The sequence below is a fragment of the Plectropomus leopardus genome, chromosome 16, assembly GCF_008729295.1.
Source record: "Plectropomus leopardus isolate mb chromosome 16, YSFRI_Pleo_2.0, whole genome shotgun sequence".
Lineage (NCBI taxonomy): Eukaryota > Metazoa > Chordata > Actinopteri > Perciformes > Serranidae > Plectropomus > Plectropomus leopardus.
The window spans coordinates 14,052,923-14,075,154 of record NC_056478.1 but is presented as its reverse complement, the minus strand read 5'-3'; the positions used below and the strand labels follow the sequence as shown (position 1 = coordinate 14,075,154).

The 22,232-nt window shown below is 39.8% G+C and overlaps 1 protein-coding gene across 1 annotated transcript in view; it reads right to left on the bottom strand.

The window, feature by feature from the left end:
- Positions 1–22,232, bottom strand: part of akap12b (A kinase (PRKA) anchor protein 12b) — a 54,964-nt gene that overhangs the window by 20,527 nt on the left and 12,205 nt on the right. Inside the window, exon 3 of the mRNA XM_042503109.1 lies at positions 7,240–7,315. Within this exon, the coding sequence (XP_042359043.1) occupies positions 7,240–7,315 (76 nt within the window). The remainder of the gene's footprint in view (positions 1–7,239; positions 7,316–22,232) is intronic.

Sequence of the window (22,232 nt, the reverse complement as noted above, 5' to 3'; positions counted from 1 at the left end):
ATCACTGAAGTATCGAGTATCCAGCACTACGAAGATTACACTTAATTCTCGCATTTGAGACAAGTGAAAAACCTCACCTCACTGACACATTCTTGGCACTTATTTGAAGATTTTTTCATAATCAACAGCAAGGTAAAAAAATGACATTTCGCATATGGATCCTTGCTGAATTGTAACAGGGGCCATAACGCCATTAAATAAGGAGGAGAAGGTGGGGGTCAGTCACATTCCTGGTCCATTCTCTCAATCCTTCATATGCCTGGGGGAGGTTAGGGGGTTGAGGAGGGAGATTAGGTTCCCTGATGCCGGGAAAGATGAGAGAGGAGTGCCTGCGGAGACGAGAGGGTCCTGGGGGGTCTGGGAGTCCTGGTGGGAGTCTCCCATGAGTTTGACCTTATTACTGTAATTTTTGGCCCTGTGTACCTTGGACATTCCTTTAAATACCTTTAAGACTTTTGAGTTTAGTTGAGTTATCTTTAATGATATGGTTGCGACAGGGTTGCACTCCCTACAGAATAGATGCGTACTTACGTTTAGCTCAAAGCACTGCTGAGCTTGAATATAGCTTCTTAGGTCAACAGTGCGGGACACGTTGTGGTGATGAGGGCTGCGGATGCTCACCATTGGCCCAATGTGGGCAGACGGCTGACCATCAGCTTGGTGAGTCATGGCCTTAAGGCACAGTAGGCCTAAGGCAGGCCATTCCTTCAATATTCTAGGATCCTAAATTCACCCCCAGGAATAACGCTGAGTCTTACTCCAATTTTTCCCAGTGGCCACTTGTGGAGTTACAGCCAAAAAAGTCTCCTGCGGCCCAAAGGATAGGATGCCTTCTATTATGAGTTATTGATCCACAGAGGTTTTGTATTTGTATTACTTTCATCAAGCCAATGAAAAAGATAAAAAAAAAATCTGTGACATCATCACAACGCTTAGTCGATGAGCCGAGCTGGAACTCGAGAAGGAGAAATACACTTTTTGATGCATGCGCCATGCAAGCAATTCCAATGGACTGAACAGATGCTATCATGGGGTTCTGTATGTAGTTATCATTATACATCTATAATGAGGCCCTTACCACAGCGGCCCTGGTTCGTCCGGCTTGGGCCATGTGCTGTATGCCCCCTGTTCCCCTTGCTGCCCTGTCTTTCCTGTTTCTGTCAAATAAAAAGAGCTTAAATGCACCTCCCTCCAATTTTTTCTTAAAGATTATTTTTTGGGCTTTTGCATTTACTCATGTAGGACAGCAAGTGTGAAAGGGGGAGAGAGGGGAAGACATGCAGCAAAGGGCCGAAATCAGAGTTGAACCCAGGGCCACTGCAGCGAGGACACAGCCTCTGTACATGGGGCGCCCACTCTACCAGGTAAGTTACTGGGCACCCCAATACCCCCCAAAATAGTCTGTTACCGTTTGTGAACTGGCAGCAAAAGTGAAAGTAAATATGACTCAAGCCACGGAGCAACAAGCTTTTCAACAAGCCAATTATATTTATACTTATAGTCTCAAGTGCTGATTGCGAGGGAAAACCTTTGTATAACTATGTTTTTTTTTGTTTTGCATTTTCATGGTTCAATAAATAAACTTTAACAATTAGCTAAAGAACAAATAACAAGAAAACAAATTGTCGATGTTTTTTTAGTGTCAAGGCAAAGCGAACCTTTACTGTATTATGTCCTGATAGAGCATTTTAAGTGACCATCTAATTGAATAAGGTATAATTGGCTGTCAGTGCTTTGAGTGCAGTCAGCTGAGAGACATTTTTTTTGTTTCGTTTTCCGTCAGCTGATCTGATTATTGCTGATACTGTGGTCTGTCAGAACGTACTCAAGCTTCATTTAAATAGCTAAAATGCTTTTGAGGTTTCCTCTGTTACTAGAAACATTGAGAGCTGCAACCTTGTATTTGAGTAGAAGAGAAAAAATGCTTTCAGTCTGATCAGTTTAGAGGCTGAGACAGGAGTTGATAAATGACAGCTTTCTAATTGAGTTCTCTTATCCTCTCCTGCCCTGAAGTGTGTCCTTAAAGCACCCACTTCATAACAAATGACTGAATAAAACATGCTGCACTGATGAACATAATTGAACTACTGACTGGACAATGATGGATCTTGAGGGGCTCAGGGCCTTTTAAGCACTCCAATCTAAAACTCTGCCTTCCTAACACTTTCCTCTGGGGTCACTTCCTTTCTCAGAGGGGGAGAAATCATTGTGACGTCTTACAGTAAGTTGATGGATCAGCATCTGCGCAAATACAGTACAAACCAAAGACAAAAGAAACCTTCCCAGTAGTTTGAGAACACTAGAAAAAGATGCACATGCACATCTTAATGGGAAACCTGTAATGAGTGTTGTCAGTTGGAATTTAAAAGAAATATGGGCAAAAATCCAAAAGGAACAATCTGGAGGCTGGATTGCGTTATGATGACTGTACAGCCTTATTGGCAGAGATCAGACGGAGCTTAAGTGAAGGGAGAGGTCCCTTCCACACGCATGATGAACGTTTTGGCAACACGACTATGTTTGTCCCACGAGCCGAGTCTGAGTAAGTCCATCCTGGAATGAAATCATGGCCACACACACACGAATACACACACACAAAAACACACCTGCAGTACACACGTGCTGCAATACACTCACCTCATAAAAGTTAACACCTGTAACCAAAAAAGAAATAAAATTGTAGCAGAGACTCTAGTGAATCATTTCTGACATACCTGGGATCAGTCTGTCTTGTTGACATACTTGGACTGCAGCAGTATGTAGTAAAATCTGGCCCATTGTACAAAATTGGGTGGTAACTACTACTTGCTTTTGTTATTGAATAATACATCTAGACTCAGTACATTTATTGTGTAGGCTATAAAATGTCAATCACAAGTTCCCAATACCTTAAGTGCCTTTAAGTGGCTTTCAGTTATCCAGATATTTTTGAACACTTATGCATACGGGTGTATAGGGAGGGCTGCAACAGTATGAGATTTTCATGGTACAATAAATGTCTCCGAAAATATCATGGTTTCATGGTACACAATATAAAACTATTCTTACTATCAACTACAATTACCTTTGAAATAATGTATTTTTACTGTTGAACAAACAAAAAACGACCCCCAAACCTCAGTTCCCTAGTTGTGTACCCCCCAGTGTGTAAACAAAATCTAAGCCCTTGCATCAATTTGTAGGCCTACATCCACTCTAATACATAAATTCAATGAATTGATTAAATGTGGTGAACCAAACCCATCTGGTCCCTGGAGTAATGAAGAAACAAACAGACAAGCAGGATTTGATCCATGAGTGATGTCCAACGTTCCTCCAAATAAACACAAACTACAGCGAACACACGAACACACTCATTCAGTCAGCATTCTCTCTCTCCCTCCTCACGCTTTCCAGAAAACTTCATCTGTCCTCTCTTAGAGGCTGTGAGCCATCTGGGAGGGACCGTCAACGCTCCAGCCAGCGGATTACATCAGCTATGATGTCAGTTTTTGGGCTCCCACTGCAACTCATGCACCCACACCCCTGAAACTAGCGACCCAAACACACATGCAAGCAAAAGTATACATCTCTGCATGGACGTGACACAGCACACAGCAAATCTAACTGTTACTAATGAGATAAACGTGAAAAGATCAATGCGTTTTATGTAATAACACATTATATTACAGCACACAAAAGGAAATCTTTCTGAAAAAAGCTGAAGAGATGATGCCTCTTTGATTGAATATCCAGGATGAAGGACTTTCATGGATGTGTGTTAATGTTTCTCTCTCTCTCTTTATCCTCATCTGTTTTTATTACTCTTGGCTTTGGCTTTTTGCCTGCAACTTTTGAGCACTCCCCTGAAAACTCTACTTCCATGTAATATTTATTGTGCTCCTTTCTGTCCCATCACTGTGTAAACTTTGCATTCCTCAGCCTCAGCTCTCCTACCTGGGCTTTCTAGCACTTAAAAAAGGTTAAGACACGCTTAAAGGCCTTTCCACAATGGGAGTGTGTCACATAAATGACTGCAAAATGCAAATACTCGCCTGCAAACATTTTGCAACAAAATCATTCAAACAGGCAGAGATATGGATTTGTGACAGTTGCAACACTTGTTTAGTAAATGTTACATCATATTAGGTTTGTGTTAGCTCATTTTTTAAAAAAGACCCACAGCAGTATCTCGCAGTTTGTCTGATTTCAACTGTTGTCTAGACACTATAAGCTCTTTCGTTAAGTTTCCTCTGAGCTAAATACTCTCAGTGAAATTGGTAAACAGTTATACAATGTATGTAACCCCTTTCCCACTTCATAAAAAACGACTACTGCCCAATCCGCTGTGATGGACATACAGCAATCGGGTGGACGAGCTAATTTTATGCCCACTGCCGGCATACTTTAATGACAATATTAAAAATAAAGTGCAGAAAATAGAACACATTGTCCGTCTCATCCCAAGCAGCACTCGAACTCTGGTACAATATAGTCAACACATAGTTTTAAAGAGAGACTGAATAAGTGAAAATATTGATGTAAAAAAGAAGTTGCCATCGTAACATTTTCACTGGCCTCCATGAAAATGTAACTCCATCCTCATACTCTGATACTATTTTAAACAAATACTTTAAGTTATCTAATTAAACATTCTATGACAGATGATGGAGTTAAATATTTTGCTGTAACATACGTATATACCTGCTCTTTACTTTCACATAGTCACAAAATCAAACTAGACTCAGACTATTCGACTTTTCCTTTAAAAATGCAGATAAAAGTCTGCAGTGGAGTCCGATATTATGAGTTTTTCTAGAAACCTTTACTTCCTGTCTTCAGATATCAAAAATAGCACAAATCCAACAGGTGTTGGATTTTTTAAGAAAGTACCTTACTCTAAGTTGCTAAGATACTTAAGACAAGACTGTCATTGTCATGTTATCCAGGCTGGTGTGTGATGTGTTTGGAGTTTGGCATTTCTCCATCGGGTTGGTGCTGAAACTGTAAACACTCTAGTATACCTGATAGAGATTATGGCTGTGTATTTGCAGATGCCTGTGCTTGCGCACGTGTGTGAGTGTGAGAGTGTGTGAGAGTGTGTGTGTGTGTGTGTGTGTGTGTGTGTGTGTGTGTGTGTGTGTGTGTTTGCTCATTCATCAATGTTTTGATCTGCAGCCTGTCTTTTGGGTTTTTTCATTGTTATCAGAGAGATTTGTCTTCTCTTCCTGTCCCCCACATTGCATTGCTGTGTTTATCAGGCTGTACCAGAGGTGAAGAAGTGCTGGGATGTGAAACTCCTCCATACCTTTCCTCTCCCCATTGTGTATCTCCCTTCCTTTCACTCCCCTGCTCGTCTTTAATCTGTAACCTTGAAATTCTTCCACATCTGCACGGTTGTTCTCTGATGTTCGCGTCCAGTTTTCGTTCTGCTAGCGAGAGCACCATCAGGTTCTATGAGGGCAATATCAGGTTAGTTCAAACCTCAAGGGTCCACTCTGTTACCAGTTTAATTGGGTAGGGCAGGGCCTGTTACCACCTCTCTAGTGTCCAGTGGTGGAAAACTACATTTACTCAAGTACTATACTTATTTACAAATTTGAGGTACTTTCCCTTTTCTTCAATATTTTAACCTCATGCAACTTTCTGCTTGTACTTTACTCCAGAATGAAATATTGTACTTTTTACTCCACTACAGTTATTTGATAACTTAAGTTCCTCTCCACATTAAGATCTTTTGTTCAAAAGGTCCGAGTATTTTAAACTGAAAAAAAAATACAACATAACTTGATTCTGTGCACATGAAAGCAAATCATTTACACTTGTTATTTGTGTATACATAACTGCACAAAATCTGAGCATTTCTGACAAAGTAAATATGTGGTTCCTCTATTCTGTGTTCTGTATCTTTTCACGTTACTAATTGCTTTACAATACATGTCCACAAAGCAATGATTTCACAACCAAATTAGGCTTGGTTAGTCTACGTGCCACATCAAGTCATTCCCTCTGTATCTCTGCTCTGAAGAGGATATTGGGTTACTCTGTAAACGGGCAGAATCGCTTCATTAAATATCTTATTAAATAGGTTATTTGACATAGTGGTATGTGACATATCTTTGTGTTTTAAGTAGTATAGGGTTACCCCTTCCCCTGAGCCACAACATATTATGAAGTGCGCAGGTTGCTTTGTGCCGGGCCCAGGTCATGGCCTGCTAAATATTTAGGGAGGGTGCACTGGCCCCTGCAGCCCTCCCAGACTGAGGGAGACACTATAGAAATGGAAAAGAAAATAAACAAACGCAGCTCTGGAGATAGGAGGGTGCTTCAGGAGATGGACAGAGCAGGTTGGTGCACATGTTGGCAAAAATCAATTTTGTTCAGTTTAATACTGGTTAATGATTAGCTGTCAAAGGGAACAGCCCGCCTGATACATCATCGGTAATTGTCAATGCCGGCATTTTGTGAACAAACACAAGTGTTTACGGGCATAGCAAATATGCCTTTTTTTTGCTTAGGGAATATCTCTTGTGTGGGCTATAGGCATTTTTTGCCTTCTGTCAGGGTGCCCTTAATATTAAATATTAAATATTTATCAACGAAGAAATACATTTGTGGGTTTCTTTTATTACTCGTGCAGCCATCTTGCCATCAAGCCATCTCATAATAAATGGCTTGGAATGTGCCTCTGAAAACCATGTGGCCCTAAAACTTTGCCCTACCCCTCTATCCCAACACGAATCAGGACACCCGCTAGATGTGAACAAGTGAAAATGGAGGGGTAAGGGCTTTCTACTAGGGGCAAAGGGTGTATTGGGATTGATAAGTATATTTATTTATAGTATGTATGAGTTAATATTAACATGCAATGAGATGATGTGTATAGGGAATAGTGAGGAAAACAGAAAGAGTATGTTGGGTATGTGGGTGTGTAAGCATGTGTGTGGCTTCCGTGTGAAAAGCCCATGTAGGTGTCCCCCGTGTGTTGACAAAGGGATTAGTTCAGGATCAAGTAAATCTCACAGAGCCACCAAGACATCTGTAGACAGGAATCTGCACACACACACACACAAACTGAAAACTGACCCCACACAAACAAGCTTACCTTCCGTCACTGCTGAAGAAACAGTACAAAATCCCAGACACAAACACACACAAACATCGCCACTACTTTACCCCACCAACCACAGGAGTATCACCAAAAGTCAAACTCTGTAAATAAACAGTATTGACGGGACAGATACACACATATATACACACCCTCTGCCAGCGTGTTGTCCTCTGAAGGGCCATTCAGACTGGTCATGCTGGAGATTTGTCCATTTTTCTCCAAAGGCTGAAATAGACACAGAGAGAAGAGACACTGAGTTAAGAAGTGTTTTACATTGAAAAATACATGTTAATGCACGAGCATACACAGATGTTGACACTGTTTCTATCAGCACTCTTGGCTGCGCTAAGTCAAACTGTGCCGCGCTGATTTGCTTTTCCCTTGTCAGTTTAGATGCGCAGGACCACCATGCAGGAGATGAACCTTCTCCGGAGTAGGTCCAAAAGCTCAAACGCTCGCCCTCAAAGGGGTAGTGGTGACGTCTCATTGACCATAGCCAACCTCCAAAGACCCACCTTCTCCCTGAAACAAGTGTGCATATGTGTTGCTAGACTCCATTCACCTCTGTGCAGCAGGAGAACAGAGGCAAAGATGTTTTTAAAGTGTCTGTGTTCAGCTCTCAGTGCTTTTGTAGCCTTTAACTGAATGTCTGAGGTTTGGAATTTAGTTTTTCTCCTGCCTCCTGTTTGTTCTTTAAATATCTGCTTGTTTCATGTCCGAGTAGTCTGTCAAATTGCAGTCGCTAAACCCACCATTTCCTTGTTTTGCAACGTCACAATAAAAGTGTTTATATAACAAAATAATGGGGACTTTTATTGCAAAGAATCTTTAGGAAATTAAATGTGTTTGTCACCGAATTAAGACAAGTTGTTAGGGGCTTACAAATACCACAGGGAGGAAAGTAAAAGCATAAATGTGTGACCAATTTTTTTCTTTCTCAACAGTTTAATAATTTGGAACATTTTACAGAAGTTTGAGTTTTATCAATCTTCTCATCTAACTATCAGCCAAAGTAAGGATTTTTTTTTTTTTTTCAAAATAAGTCTCTAAAGGAGCTGTGTGTGTAATTCAGAGCATATCCATGATTCAGGGTTCCCACGGTCATGGAAATCCTGGAAAAGTCCAATCAGTTTCCAGGCCTGGGAAACTCACTGAAATTTTCATAAAAGTCATGAAATTTTTGTCGTTTTAATAAAATTGTCACAGTAATCTTACTTGGATAACCTTTCACGAAATGTAACGTAATGTCAAACTTATTTTCTGTAGCTGTTAATGTAACGTACCTCTAATATGTGTCGATGGGCCATTTTGTTTTCCATTATTTAGTTTCTCTATTTTGTACTCTCTATATATCTTTTTCTACATGTATGCCACCTAGCTGAAATTACAGTTGAATAGAGTCTGAATCTGGTTTGTTTGTTAAAATGCTGGAAACGAAGAGTCATGGAATAGTTTCGAAATCTAATGCATTAAAATGTGTGGGAACCATGACGATTCAAAGTCTGAGCAGGGATTGTCCACACTTGGCTCTTAACATGGAGATGGCTGAGCTGGTGGCTAGCAGCTAATGGTGCTTACCGTGCAATAAGCGCTGATAGAGCTAATGGTGCTGGAGGAACTGGAGGATGGGCGTTACACAATGACACTGTTCTGCCTCCACTGGTCGGGAAGGTGTTCTCAGTGTTAAAAACCGTATGAACTTAATGCGGAGGCGATTAGCTAGCCAGTAGGATACACACAGGGAGTCATCCACTTATCAGTTAATCTGGGTTCTGACAGTTTTTTCTAAACAGCTCCGACTGACAGTCGTACAATGGCAGGCAGACCTGAGCTTTGTCTGTCTCGGCCAGAGGAAAGGGAACCAGAGCCTCCCCACAGAGCTGCTAATCTAACTAATGGACAACTCAGACTCCATTCCCACCAGCCCAAACTCCTCCAGGAAAGCCCTGAAAAATGACACCACAGAGGAGACACTCTGCTTGGGACAGGTTGGGAGGGACGTTCTAAAAGACAAGTTTTAGTTGTTATGTCGTTTTAACAGTAAAGGGCACTGAGCGGAGATTTGTATGTGTTTTCAGCTTTCTATTTTAATCTCTATCTATCTATTACTATTTCGATCCATATTATTAAAATTAATCTGCAAGTATAATCAAGGAAATTCCCTTCTATATTTTTCAATCTGAGACTGTTCAGTTTTAACCGGTTTAAGCGGTGTTTTAAGGTCATCCAATATTTTATTCAACAGGTCAAACATTTGGGGGCAGCAACATTTAAATACAACAACTTTTGCCACTAAGTTTTTTGATGCACAAATATCTGATTTTGTCTACATCGGCTTATGAGCTCCCAAAACAGATGAAATGAAGTGGACTGTGATAAAAGTTGATTGTAGATGTAATCAGACTTCTTCTAAACATTTACTACAAAAACATAACAAAACCAAGCCCTTTATCCCTGTTTGCTTACTTCTAACAGATACTGAGAACCTCGACGTTAGGTCACGATGTGGTTCTGCAGCCTGTTACACAAAATTGGAAACATGCATGTAATTTGCAACATAGGATCATTTCCCCTTTGCCACATTTTACTTATCAAAACTAAAACCACACTTGCAACCCAGTCAAAAGCATGCGAGAGCCCTGTAGGACTTGGAAATGTGTCTGCGATTTGCAAGTGACAGTTATTTATGAAACATGATGCTGCCACTGTCTGCAATCTGCAAACCAGCCCCTGTTTTTTTTAAAAAATTGAAATATAACTAAAGCCAGACAAGATAATTATGGCATTTCGGAAGCCTTCACATGTACCCACACACATGAAAAGCTCAGTGGTTTAAATGCTCTAACTCAGAGGAGGATGGTGCTGTCATTTATGTCCTTTTTAAGTCATCGGCACCGATGATCAGATTTGATGTGTGAGCCATCAGCTGACCTCCAGAGCCACAGCGACCCCGCCCTCCTCTAACACACCTCATGACTGGCATTCCCAGCATTCCTTACCCCCTTTCAAAAATTCCACAGACCCCCCCCAACACCTGACGGTGCCCAGTTTACCTCCCCCAAATGGTCACCCTTTGACCACCTCTGTCCCTAAGTTAACACATTAGTCCCCTCTGACCCCGTCAAAATGCCACTCCTTCTTCTTGGCGTCAAAATGTTGCGCTATATTCTCACCACAGCAAGTGTAAGACTGTAAGGATAAATCCTTCAAGGGCAGCGGCAGAGAGTGCTTCAGGATGAGGATGAACGAGCGTCCTGGGCCATAACATCGACAAGGAAACTGAGACCAGAATCAATGGGAATTATGTCCACAGTGGATGTGTTAAGTCTGATAAAATGCCTCAAGTGATGTCACTGGCCACGAAAGACTACACGTTTGAAAATGACAAAAATCTGGTGGTGTAGTTTAAAAGAAGAAAGGTTAGCAGACCTCTGTTGCTTGTACCTTATCTCTGGATGGGGCTAGTGGCTCAAGGCTACTTTAGCAACTACTGGCATAACACATCTTAATCCTCCATGGAGGTATAAAGACAACTGGATGTGGTGTCAAAGGCATTTATTCTTATGAAAGTTGCTCATTGGTACATGAAGCAAAAAACTTTGACTTCTGTGTGTAAAATCACTCTGATCCTCTGTTCTAATCCCACATCACCGGGCCCATAGAGCAGGCGCACTAGAAACTTTCGCTGGTTGAGCAGCTACCATCCAAGGACAGAGGATTTCAATTTTGTATGCTGTAAGGCCCTCTGAAGCAAATTGTGATTTGGGATAATTGGCTTAAGTAAAATTGACTTGACTTGAGTCCTTTTGGACCTCATGGCATCATGTCAATGTCCTCAAAGTTGTAATTCCAGTTTAGCCACCATGTCAAAGTCCAGCACTGTTCCTGGGGGCTTAGTATGTCAAAACAAGCTGCAAGTGGGCGAAATGGGTAATGCAGGCGCCAGGTTTTGACATGGAAGAAGAATGTATGGAATAAAAAAACATTTTCTCTGGTCCTGGTGCATAGTATTTGTGCAGTTATTTAAACTGTTCATTGTGCATTACAGTCTCATGTTAGCAGATAAGGAAGGAGGATTTCATGTCATAGGGAGGATCTCGTATCCCACCCATTTAGAGATGATTGAGAGTAGAGGTTGTGATGGTATTATTAAAATGAAAGTTCCAGTTTATCATTCCAGGAAACTGAAACTGAAGTGACCCGAAAAGTGGTAAGTACTCCCTCGCCTGAGCTGCTCTGAATTCCTTTCACAAGTTCCCAGACAGAATATATTGAAGTTTAGCTGCCAGTTGTGCATTTTTTGACATCTGCTTGGTCAGCATGGTCTGCCGCAGAGACCTAAAGACAGACTGAGACCTGCTTGTCACGAAACAAAACAACAGCAAGAAAAAAATATTTTCTGTCTGGTTTTCTTTGTAATGTGATCTGAATTAATCTATCTTATTGGAAATCATTTGAGTAGATTTATTGTTATTTAAGAACAATTGCCATTTTTCCATTTTGCAGCACAATTTAACAAGACTAGAGAAGCACACGGGTGAGATGTATACCCTCCATCCATGTGACACATACTGCATTGTAGGTGGATGTTACAGTTCATTAATTATTCAATTAACTAGTTGCATTTCAAGTTTCTGTTTCAAGTTTCTGTTTACATATTCTGCTCCTGCCTCTCTGATACGTGTTTCAACACTTTTCAATTGTTATGGGTCTCATCTTCATTTATCACAAGAAGCTAAATACTCTCCGTCCCTCCCTCTCTGCAGCCTCTTTCACTTGTTTACACATCCATCAGGCCCTTGGTGTCTGTCTGCCAGCAGACTTGAGCGGCACTTACGGTAATTGCTGAGTAACCATTCAGACTTATAAATTAATACTATTGTCTGCTTAATCTAACTTGTTGAATCAAATTGTTTAAACACATAATTACAATGAGTGGCAGACAGGTAAAGCCGAACTGGTCAAAGACAGAACAAAGGATTAAATCACATGTCCTTTTTATCCTATTTTCCTATGTTTTTGTGCCTAAGTGACTAACTGGAATAACAATTTTTAAAATGGTCCGTTACTGAGTGAGAGTGCTGCAGCAGGTAGCAGCAAAACAAGCTGCAATGTAACCACTTGGGGCACATGAAACATCAATTTACATCCACCAAAAGAGCTTGTTTTATCACTGACAAAAGATTATTGGCTCAGATCACTACAGACATAACACTTTTGTTAGACACTAAGATCCTTTTTGTTTAACCAGAAAGAGCCATAAAACTGCTATCATCTAACCCACGTGATTACATTTAAATAAATAGTTGGCGGTTCCTGATTAAACAAAAGGATCTTACACTGTAACGAAAAGGTCTATCTCTATATTGATCATTTCCATTAGGTTGTCAGACACTTTTAGTGGACATAAATTAATGGACGGGCCCTGAATGGTTACATTGCGGCCTGTTTCACAGCTGCAGTGTTTGAACTCATTACTGGACCAATTAGAGAAAAAAACAGGAAAAAACATGGGTAAATAGAGTCCAGGTTAAAAAACAAAGAAGTTGCCTTTTCAAGGACAAGGTTAGTGATATTTTACATTTTTCTTATCGTCAACAGATCACATTAAAGAACAAAAGAAGTAATAAACTGATCCTACAAAGTAAGCATTGGCTGTTTAGCCTGACTCATCTACTTCTGTTGCACTTTTACACTTTTAAAACTTTAAAAACACATCAATGTAAAACAATGTGTGTTAGGTGAAATTCTCCATAATTACAATGAATATGGGTACTGCAGTTTACTTTGAGTCATTCCTAAATACATTTTTCTGCTGCCTTTAAATACTCAGTAAAGCACCAATTGTGTATTAATCCGCAACTGAGACTATTCCCAAGCAAATGCCTGTTTAAAAAATATGAAACTATATATTTGTGCCCTGGATTCTACAGTAGGAACCAATGGGCTTTAGGTAAGGAGGCACATTTAGAATAGGTAAGTCAAAAGACAGGCAAACGCATCGTTGGTTATGATCTTTTCATGCTTTTTGTTGACAAAAAGAAAACGTAGAAAAATCATACACCTTGCTACATAGTAAAGAGAAGGAACTTGAAAACACATTGGCTGAAAGAGCTGTGTTTTTACTGATTCCACTTGTGTTGCAACATTACATTTCAATATCAGCCTGGGCCAAGGTAGTAATGGAAAAATGCTGTTCATGCACTGTGTTGCTAAAACATGCATATGCTGACATTACTCTTTTTCCATAACATGGAGCTAAACTTTAAGCCCAATACATCACAATTCCTGCCCAGAAACAAGATCTCCTGACAGTTTGGATAATGAGTGCTGTTCAACTTTCACAAACATAAACAGACTGATCATATCTCTCTGCCTCATAGGGTATATGTGAAACTGTCTTTGGTGATCCTTCAACGACAAAAAAAATCCTTAAATCCTTAAAAGTCTAATTAGTCAGTCCACAATGTGCAGTAAAGCCTTCAGATAGACTTTAAATCCTTCCCATCTGATTATCCACGATGAGAATGACCTAAAGTTTCTGGATCAGCACTGGAGGAGAGATTAGATTATCTCCACTGCCATTATCCAACAATCCTTCCTCTCACTTTAACACTCTTTCTGCTTTCACTTTTATCCTGAATTTATCATTGATTCTTCTTTTCTCCTGTGTGCCTCTCACATGCACGTCTTGGCTACGCCTCAACACTCAGCGGCTTCAGGAGAGAGAGAGACAGAGAGAGAGAGAGAGAGAGAGACAACCCTGCTGTCCCCTAAATCACGCCACAAAGGCCAGCAGAGGTGATTTATATCCCTTAAACCAAACACACAAGGCAGGAGGAGGGGGTTAATGGAAGAGACGAGGGTGACGCAGCTGGCAAATTACATCTCAAACTCAGGTCTCATGAGAAGGGGCTGAACTATGCAAAAAGAGCTTTGGTGACCTTTGTTTAAATCCACTCAAAACAGAAGAGGATTGTCTTTGTAATGTTATCAAAGGAATTGTTCAAATAAAAATTGTGAATGAACTGGATTTATGAGTTCACGTACAAAAACAGGATTGTTTGGCTTTATAGCTTGCATTTGATTCCTTTTATTTTGCAGCTCTGCAGTGATTTATAGAAATTGTTGTCAAGATGGTTTTAAGCCTAATACAGGGTTCATGCAACAGAGTAGTGGATCAATGCAGATGTTATTGGATTTAATATATCTGGGAATTCTTGTAGAAAGAAGCAGATATCAGATGCAGTAGCTTAGTAATTTCCGGCTCACCACAAAACAAATTATACATGTCAATCACAATACAGTGCACAATGATGCAGTGGAAACAGCGTTCATTAATTGACTTCATCTGTTTGGCGTGGTCACTGTATTGCCAGTAAATTGTTTATGACTCAGGGAAGTGCTGCTGAAAATGCACACGGATAAAAACATAACTGATGCTGTTTTACAGTGTCCTGACCTTTTAACAATGCACAAATATAAAGAAAAGAAACACAGAAAATCAAAGAAAAAAAATAGTTTCATTGACATTAAATTCTGCTGTCTCAGTGAAACACGAGCAATCTGGGATTATTCCCAAGTGAACACACACACAAACACACACACACACACACACACACACACACACACACACACACACACACACACACAGGCAAAGTCGCAGTAGGACATAACAGGCTTAAAGACTCTCTGTGGGGTCGTAGTTTGTACGTGACAGTTAACTTGTGACCTCTGACCTCTGAGGTGTGGTAAGAGTCTTGGAACAGACGAAAGGAGGTGGACGATGTTGGAGGGAGGATTGAAGAGTGGAGAGATAAAGGCAGAGGAGAGGAGGAGTGAGAGGAGGTGTAAGCAGAGATTTTAAAGACAGAAAGAGAAAGGAGATGAGAAACAGAAAGCCAGAATGACGCGTATTATGTTCAGTCGATCATCCTGTTGGAGTCTATGAGTAAGGCTTATTGTTTACGGTTCTAAGGAGTTTTACAGAGGAGGACTCGACCCCCTCACCTGCTTTCCGACTTCCTCATCCATGGTCATGCTGTTCAGAGGATGAGACTGGCTGCTGCGTGCATATGCAGATTTTGGGGGAGACTGGCAGCGTTTGGAAATGCCTTAGCAACTGTAATTGCTAACTGCAACTCTCAACAAACAGCAGTCCACTTCCATGTTTTGACTGTCAAGACAGCACATAAGTGTAGATTTCCCAAAATGTCCAAAAACTTTTCCTTCTATAAGACAATATGTGATTCAATTACATTATTTGCTCTGCATCAAAATCCATTTTAATCTACATTTTTTAATGTTACACATCATATTTACATCAAATACCAGTAAATGATTTGTTACGGCAAATGAAGCAAGCCCCATCTATAAAGTTAAAAAGACCATTTAGTAAAGTTAGAACTTTTCCCCGTAGATGAGATTCAGCCGACAGTAACACTGACTCCTCCAAGCAGGTTAAAACAAAAAATATTTCACTCAGGTCTATCTCGGGGGGGGGGGGGGGAGAGGCCTGTGTGACCATCATGTCTGTCTCCCTCTCCCTTCATGTCTCTTCACCCTTGCCAGCCCCCAATCTATTATCCCTGACCCCCACATTCAGTACATACCAAAGATCAAAGCCTGACAAGACCCCCAAAGAGCACTCTCACTGTTTCCACAGTCCTTAAACTCTGCTCAGGTGCTCTGACTGTGAATACCTGTGTGTGTGTGTGTGTGTGTGTGTGTGTGTTTGTGTGTGTGTGTGTGTGTGTGTGCCCATGCACATGCAAGTTCAGTCCAGAGCAGTTTACAGTGAAAAAAGAAACACAGAGTCAAACAAGTAAAAAAAAAGTTCAAGTTTTTGTTCAAATCTTCTGCCTTAAAAAATATTTGTGCAAGATAAATTCACAGTAATCCCTAAAACATTTGGATGGGACCAAGTCTGACTGCATCAAGTCATATCCAGATGTATTTCAAATTTACAAGCATCTCCTTTTTACCGTCTTTTGTTCTCCTCTATCGCTCTCTTTTTCATTCCAGTTGTCTCGTCCACTTTTGCACTATTTACACAGAGCAGGTTTGACTAATTCTGTTTATGGGGGCTTTCAGGAAGAGAGGAATCCGTTACAATAAATCTGTCAGCTCTTAAACAGTAAACACACAGACACAAACTGTATACGAAAAATTTCCAGTCTCCTTGAGTTTGTATGCGCTTGTGTCCAAAAGTGAGGCTGCCAGTTTTTCGAGTAATTTATCTTTAAATGGATGAAGGTCATTTCTGTGTAGTGTTTGGCTGAAAGTTAAAAACTGTTCTGCTATTCATGACAAAATACAATTTTCAGTTCAGGATTGGATTACTCAAACTCAGTAATATGATGGCTTTAAAATAGTTTTGGTATGGGACACCTTGAAAGTCACAAGAGTCAGGGGATAAACAAAGTTATTAGCCTTCACCATCTGGGAATTATAAATTATTCGGCATAAAATGTCACCGCAATCCAGCAAACAAATGTCGGTTTTTGAGATATTCCACGAGTAGACATTACCACCTCGAGTGTCATGCTGCATCATACCTTCAATATTTAATAATTAGGCCTATGCATAGACAGGATGCAGTCTCAGTTATATATAAAACACTTACAACCCAGCAGTTACACATCACAACTGTCAAATGCGTTAATAGTGAGTTTAATGCATCCTTTTTTTCTGGAAGGTCTCCCCGGGAAGATCTCTTTTCGACACAAACACATTTTCCATTTTCACCGGGATGCTGTTAGTCTCAGGCCCTGCTGTTTAGCCTGCACAAAACTTATTTGACACAACAGATAAACATCGACCACTGCCATCAGTGAATGTCGTATTATTCGCAGATAGGCTGTTGGCCATCAACAAGGCAAATAATGGCCGATACCGATGTTTGGCCTATAAATGGGTGCATCCCTATATAATGCATATGTGGTCAACTACTTATTAGCCCTGGAAACCACATCAGTCTGTTTGCATTACTGTCAGCAGTATTTAATTTCAGGCTCACAAACTTAAGGGAGAATTAGAAAAATGAAACAGCTGAATGATAAAAAATAACCCAAGTATGTGTGTGTCTGTGCGTGATCGTGTGCGGGAGGAAGAGACTGAGTAGAAAGAAAGAAATGCAATCCCAAGTGACCTTAAAGATGCAGACTCACACACCTGTTCGCTGATATTTTAGGACAACAGATTGGTTGTCCTCCTCTACCTACATCACTGCATCACTAACCCTTTAACCTGACTCTCTCTATACCTCCCACAATCTGTTTTTCATCACCCCCGTCCCTTCATCTGCTGCTACACTTGAACAGCAAACGGAGCCAAACAACAACAGCCTGCATGGACACAAGAAAGACCCCCCAGGACACGATCATAATCAGGCCACACTGGCCAGCGTTTGACCCCAGAGGCCTGCCTTTCTAACTGGGTTGAAATAACAAATCCACCCCCTTTGCTGACCCTCCTGTCATGAATCTCTAAATATCTCTGAGCCCCGATAAGCATCTGAGCTCCACAGTCATATGTGAGAAAAGAAGATGACTAGTGAGAGAGGGTGTCTGGATTTGCACAAACGCTTTAAACGTGGCTTTAATTAGTGAGACATTTAAACCAGACTGTTGTTTCTGGCTTTAGGCCTCAAATTACTTTTAGATGATTGCCCTACTAATGTCTATATGCTCTAAGTTTTGGCACAGAAACAACATCCAGGGTCAAATGCATCACTTAAAGGTGAAGCTATCCAAATAGTTTGAAAAACAGTTTCCAAAGTCAGGTATTTTGGGTGTGTGTGGTTAAGAAGCAGTGACAAGTACAGTGAAGAGAAGTAATAACTGGAGCATGAATGGATTTGGGCACATGATCTTAATCTATTATTTATTAGCACAGACAATGAAGTCCTATTATGTCCCATACTTTCCTGAAAATGTTGCAACATGATCATATTGTTCTGTTTATGTGTAGACAAAACTGCATTGTTATACTATGAAATACTGTTTGAAATTAATATTTCAATCTAATTACTTCAAGAACTCATTTATACTTGTTTTTGTTGGGGTTTTTTTATATTAAAGTAAATAAACTAGCTAACTTGAAGCTCTTCCAACACAAAACATAACAAAAATGACCAAAACACTCACAAAAATGTGCGTAATATAAAAATTCAACATGTAAAAACATATAGCTGATTGTTTTTTTTGTTGTTGTTGTTGTCTATTTGGTAGAAACCCTGTATAAGAATGCAAAGATGTGAAACAGTTGTGTTTTATAGTACCTATCTATACTGTTAGGTAAAGGGTATATTACTTAATGGAAAAAAACATTTTGACAAACATTGGTTCTTTTCAACTTTGGAAAACTGCAAAAACCTGTAAACATAAAATTGACATAATATCACCTTGGGTTAGCAAATAGTTACCCATTTAAACATCAATCAAGCATAGATCAACATTAACATTTACTTGGAGACGTTTTTATGCCACCTAGTAAATTTACGTCCAGTACTAGACATTGTTAGTGCTGGGTATCAGTGTATTTATCGGTCAGACACACATTAGGAAACGTAAGTCATATCTTTTGTCCAGGTTTTTCTCAGATGTAATGGTGTACCTTTTCATTTTAACAATATCAAAGTAATGTGAAAGAAAACAGCTTTAAAAAAAGTTTTCTTGCCAGAATACAACCAGCTCCTTAGAGTTGTTCTTCTTGTCTCATTACTTCCATTCATCTGCCTAACGGAGCAGGAACACTATATGAGCTTTAGTCCGCTAATGCAATTAACTAGTCTGACAGCTGTCTCAGCCACAACAAGTACATGTTAAGCATATCAGCTTGGGGAATCTGTTTACATCTGAGCAGCTTCTCCTGGTAATGCTGTACCAAGGCATTTAAAACAACAATTCCTCTTGCCTTTAAATGAGTAAGCAGTGACCACCATGATTCACTGTGCTGCGTGTGGGCAGTGGGCATCATAAGACACCACTTACAGAGTCCACATGCAGCATGTATACAGTACAGCATGTGGTGTGTGACTAAAGCACGTTTTACTTCATGAGTTGAGTCACGGCTCTTCCAACTACAGCTGACATTTGTTTGTTGTTGGAGGAAGTGACATGTTTTGCATCTTTGGGTATGGTTTCTCCTGACTTTAGTCAGAGCCATCAACCTTAAAATGCTTGTTCAAGAGAAAAAAATTAGGTCTATAAAGGCAACTCTGAATAAAAAAAAATACTACAACATAAGTAGTGGACCCAACATTGCATAAATGTGAATGTGCTTAAAAGAAACTTCTGTATTTTTCAACCAGTACCCTATTTTCCCATGTTTTTGTGTCTGTGAAATCTTGTGAAAGGAGACTTGTTGCATGAAAAACCATGTTGAAAAAAATAGTGAGAGTTGGAGAGAAAAGTGCCAGGAAGAGGTTGTTGTGTTACAGACAGCAGGGCTTATTGTTATCCAAAATATTTTCAATGTCATGGCTGAATATTTAGCTGATTTCAACAGTGTGGAAAAGTCTGTGAGATTTCAAAACGAGACTTCTTTTTGAGATTTGGTTATACACACAAACAGACCGGATCAGCAAAAGGTAAGGAAACTGTAAGGCCTTTTCTTTAATCTTGTCAGACACAACTTTTGGGTAATTTAATAACAATCTGAGCCTGATAGTGACAGAAACAAACAGAAACTTTTAGTGGGTGTAAACTGACAGTGCACAATTGCCTGTAGGGATTAGACTGCAGCCTGTTTCACCTTTGCAAATGCAGCAGTCTCTTTCAATACTGGACCAAATTTCAAAAACTGGTGTCTCGTCACTTACACAAAAAAACACGGGAAATTAGGGTCAAGGTTAAAATATACAGAAGTGTCCCGTTACATATTATACACAAAGTATACTTCTATCAAGACTGACATTTCTCATATCATGAAGCAGCATAGCTCCAGTCATTGTTACATTGATCTATATCTCATTGTGTTTTTTATTAATTTGCTTAGCATTTATACATAAGCAGCATTTCATGTATTCCATATACTTTTGGGTAATTTAACTTACAGAACATCATGTTCTACATCCTTATTACAGATTATAATCTGCAAAAAATTGCTAACAGTAGTTCTCAGACAATTGAAGTGGAGCAAAAAGTACTATATGTTTCCTGAAATGTGGTGGAGTAGATGTATAAAGCAAGTACACCTACACTTGCACTTAAGTACAGTACTTGAGTGCATACTTTACGTCACTACTGGCCTTTTTACAGATCAGTGGGTTTTACTGTTATTTGACGGGAATTGTGATATACAAGCTGTGTGTTTGGTCAATAAGGTAAATCTAAGGCCCCTCAGCTGTAAAGATTTGAGCACCTACACCGTCCTGCATGAGTATGCTAACCAAGAAAGCAGCTGCACCTGGGCTATGATTCACCGTTTGTCCTTCAAACGCTCCGACTCCCACCAGCACTGTACACACACCAGTGCAACACACAAACAAACACACACACACACACGTCGTGACCTAACACATATTCCACTGCACTCTGTGGAGCAGTTAGTGCTGCATCAGGACCAGAGCTGATGAAAAATAGATGTGCAAAGAAGAGCAACAGAAGGCAGCAACTTGAGAGAGGTAAAGGAGTTCATGAAAGAGGGGATAAGCACACACCTTTTACAGCTCTAAATAAAATACCTAATGTGAGGCTGAAAAACCAACAATGTAGGGAAAAGGCTCTTTAGCTGGAATTTGAAAGTTCATGTTTTCTTGACAGTTGACCTGTTTTGGTCTTGAAAATAATAACTGTTCTTTCCCAGTGGTGGAATTGACATGCCATAAAATCTATCTCTCTCTTTCCATTTGCACAATGTCAGGTGTCTCATGTCCACATAAAATTTTAGTGAAAAATAACACCCAAGTAGTGTTTTGTTACTACAGCATCTACACATAAACATATTGACGACTTTCACAGACAGACAAATGTTTTGCTTTCTTCCCTATGCTTTTTATGTGACAGGGAGACAGATGCTATTTTCATTTTCACAGGGATCGGATCCATGCTAAAGCTACATCCATAGACTAGATTGATGTAGTGACACTGGAATATGGATGCCACATCTCGAAAAACCAAATTTTTTTGTTGTCTTTTGGCCAACAAGGACAACAGACAAGCAAATGCTGACAGAGGTCAAATTGGAGGGCAAATTATCTATTTGGTCATGCAGATATGAAGGCTTGCTGGAAGACGAAATACTGATTATCTAGCTTACATAAGCTACTTCAATCAAGAAAGAGCACATTTGTTTTAGCGGATGCAAGAAATTACATCACATGGTATTGTCAATGTCCATTTTTCTGTTTTATTTATTTTTATATTTATTTATTTATATATTTATTTAGTTATATTTCTTTTATTATTACCATTCCTTTGTATTTGTTGTTGTTTTATATTTATTTCTATGATGATGATAACAGTAATGATTATCATTACTTATTATGATGATTTTTCTCATAATTTTATACTAATTTTCATTATCACTATAACATCTCTCTATCCCTCCATATATACAGGAGTTCTTGTTTATTTGTCCAGACATGGGCATAAAAATGTAGAAGCTGAACTAAAAGATTCATGTGTGCCCTGAAATATCAATAAACAAAACTGTGTGGGGGAAAAAAAGAAGTCATGTCACTCAAAATGGATAAACCTGCTGCGCTTTCGCTCCAACAGCGTAGGGAGTAAAGAGATGATCGGTGAGTAGAAAGATAAAAAGATGAATCATGGAGCTAAAATAGAAGAGGGAAGAAGAAGAAGAAAGAAAGAAGAGGCAAGATGGATGAGTGAGTCCACAGAGGCCCGTGATGTAATAGAGGTAAGAGAGGTTATTTTGAGCACAGTGTCGCAGTGAAGGACTCAGCACTAAAACAAAAACCACACGACTCCTCATGCCTCATCTATACCAACTTACAGACATAGATAAGGGAGTAAATATATGAAACTCCTAAAATCAACCAACAATCCACCATTTCACGCACAGAGGAAAGGACAGATAAGAAGTAGCTCATATCGTAGCTCAGCTGTTCACTATTCAGAGCAGTCTGTGTGAGAGATGAACAAAGCCATTATACTGTAATGAGATTGTGTGCATG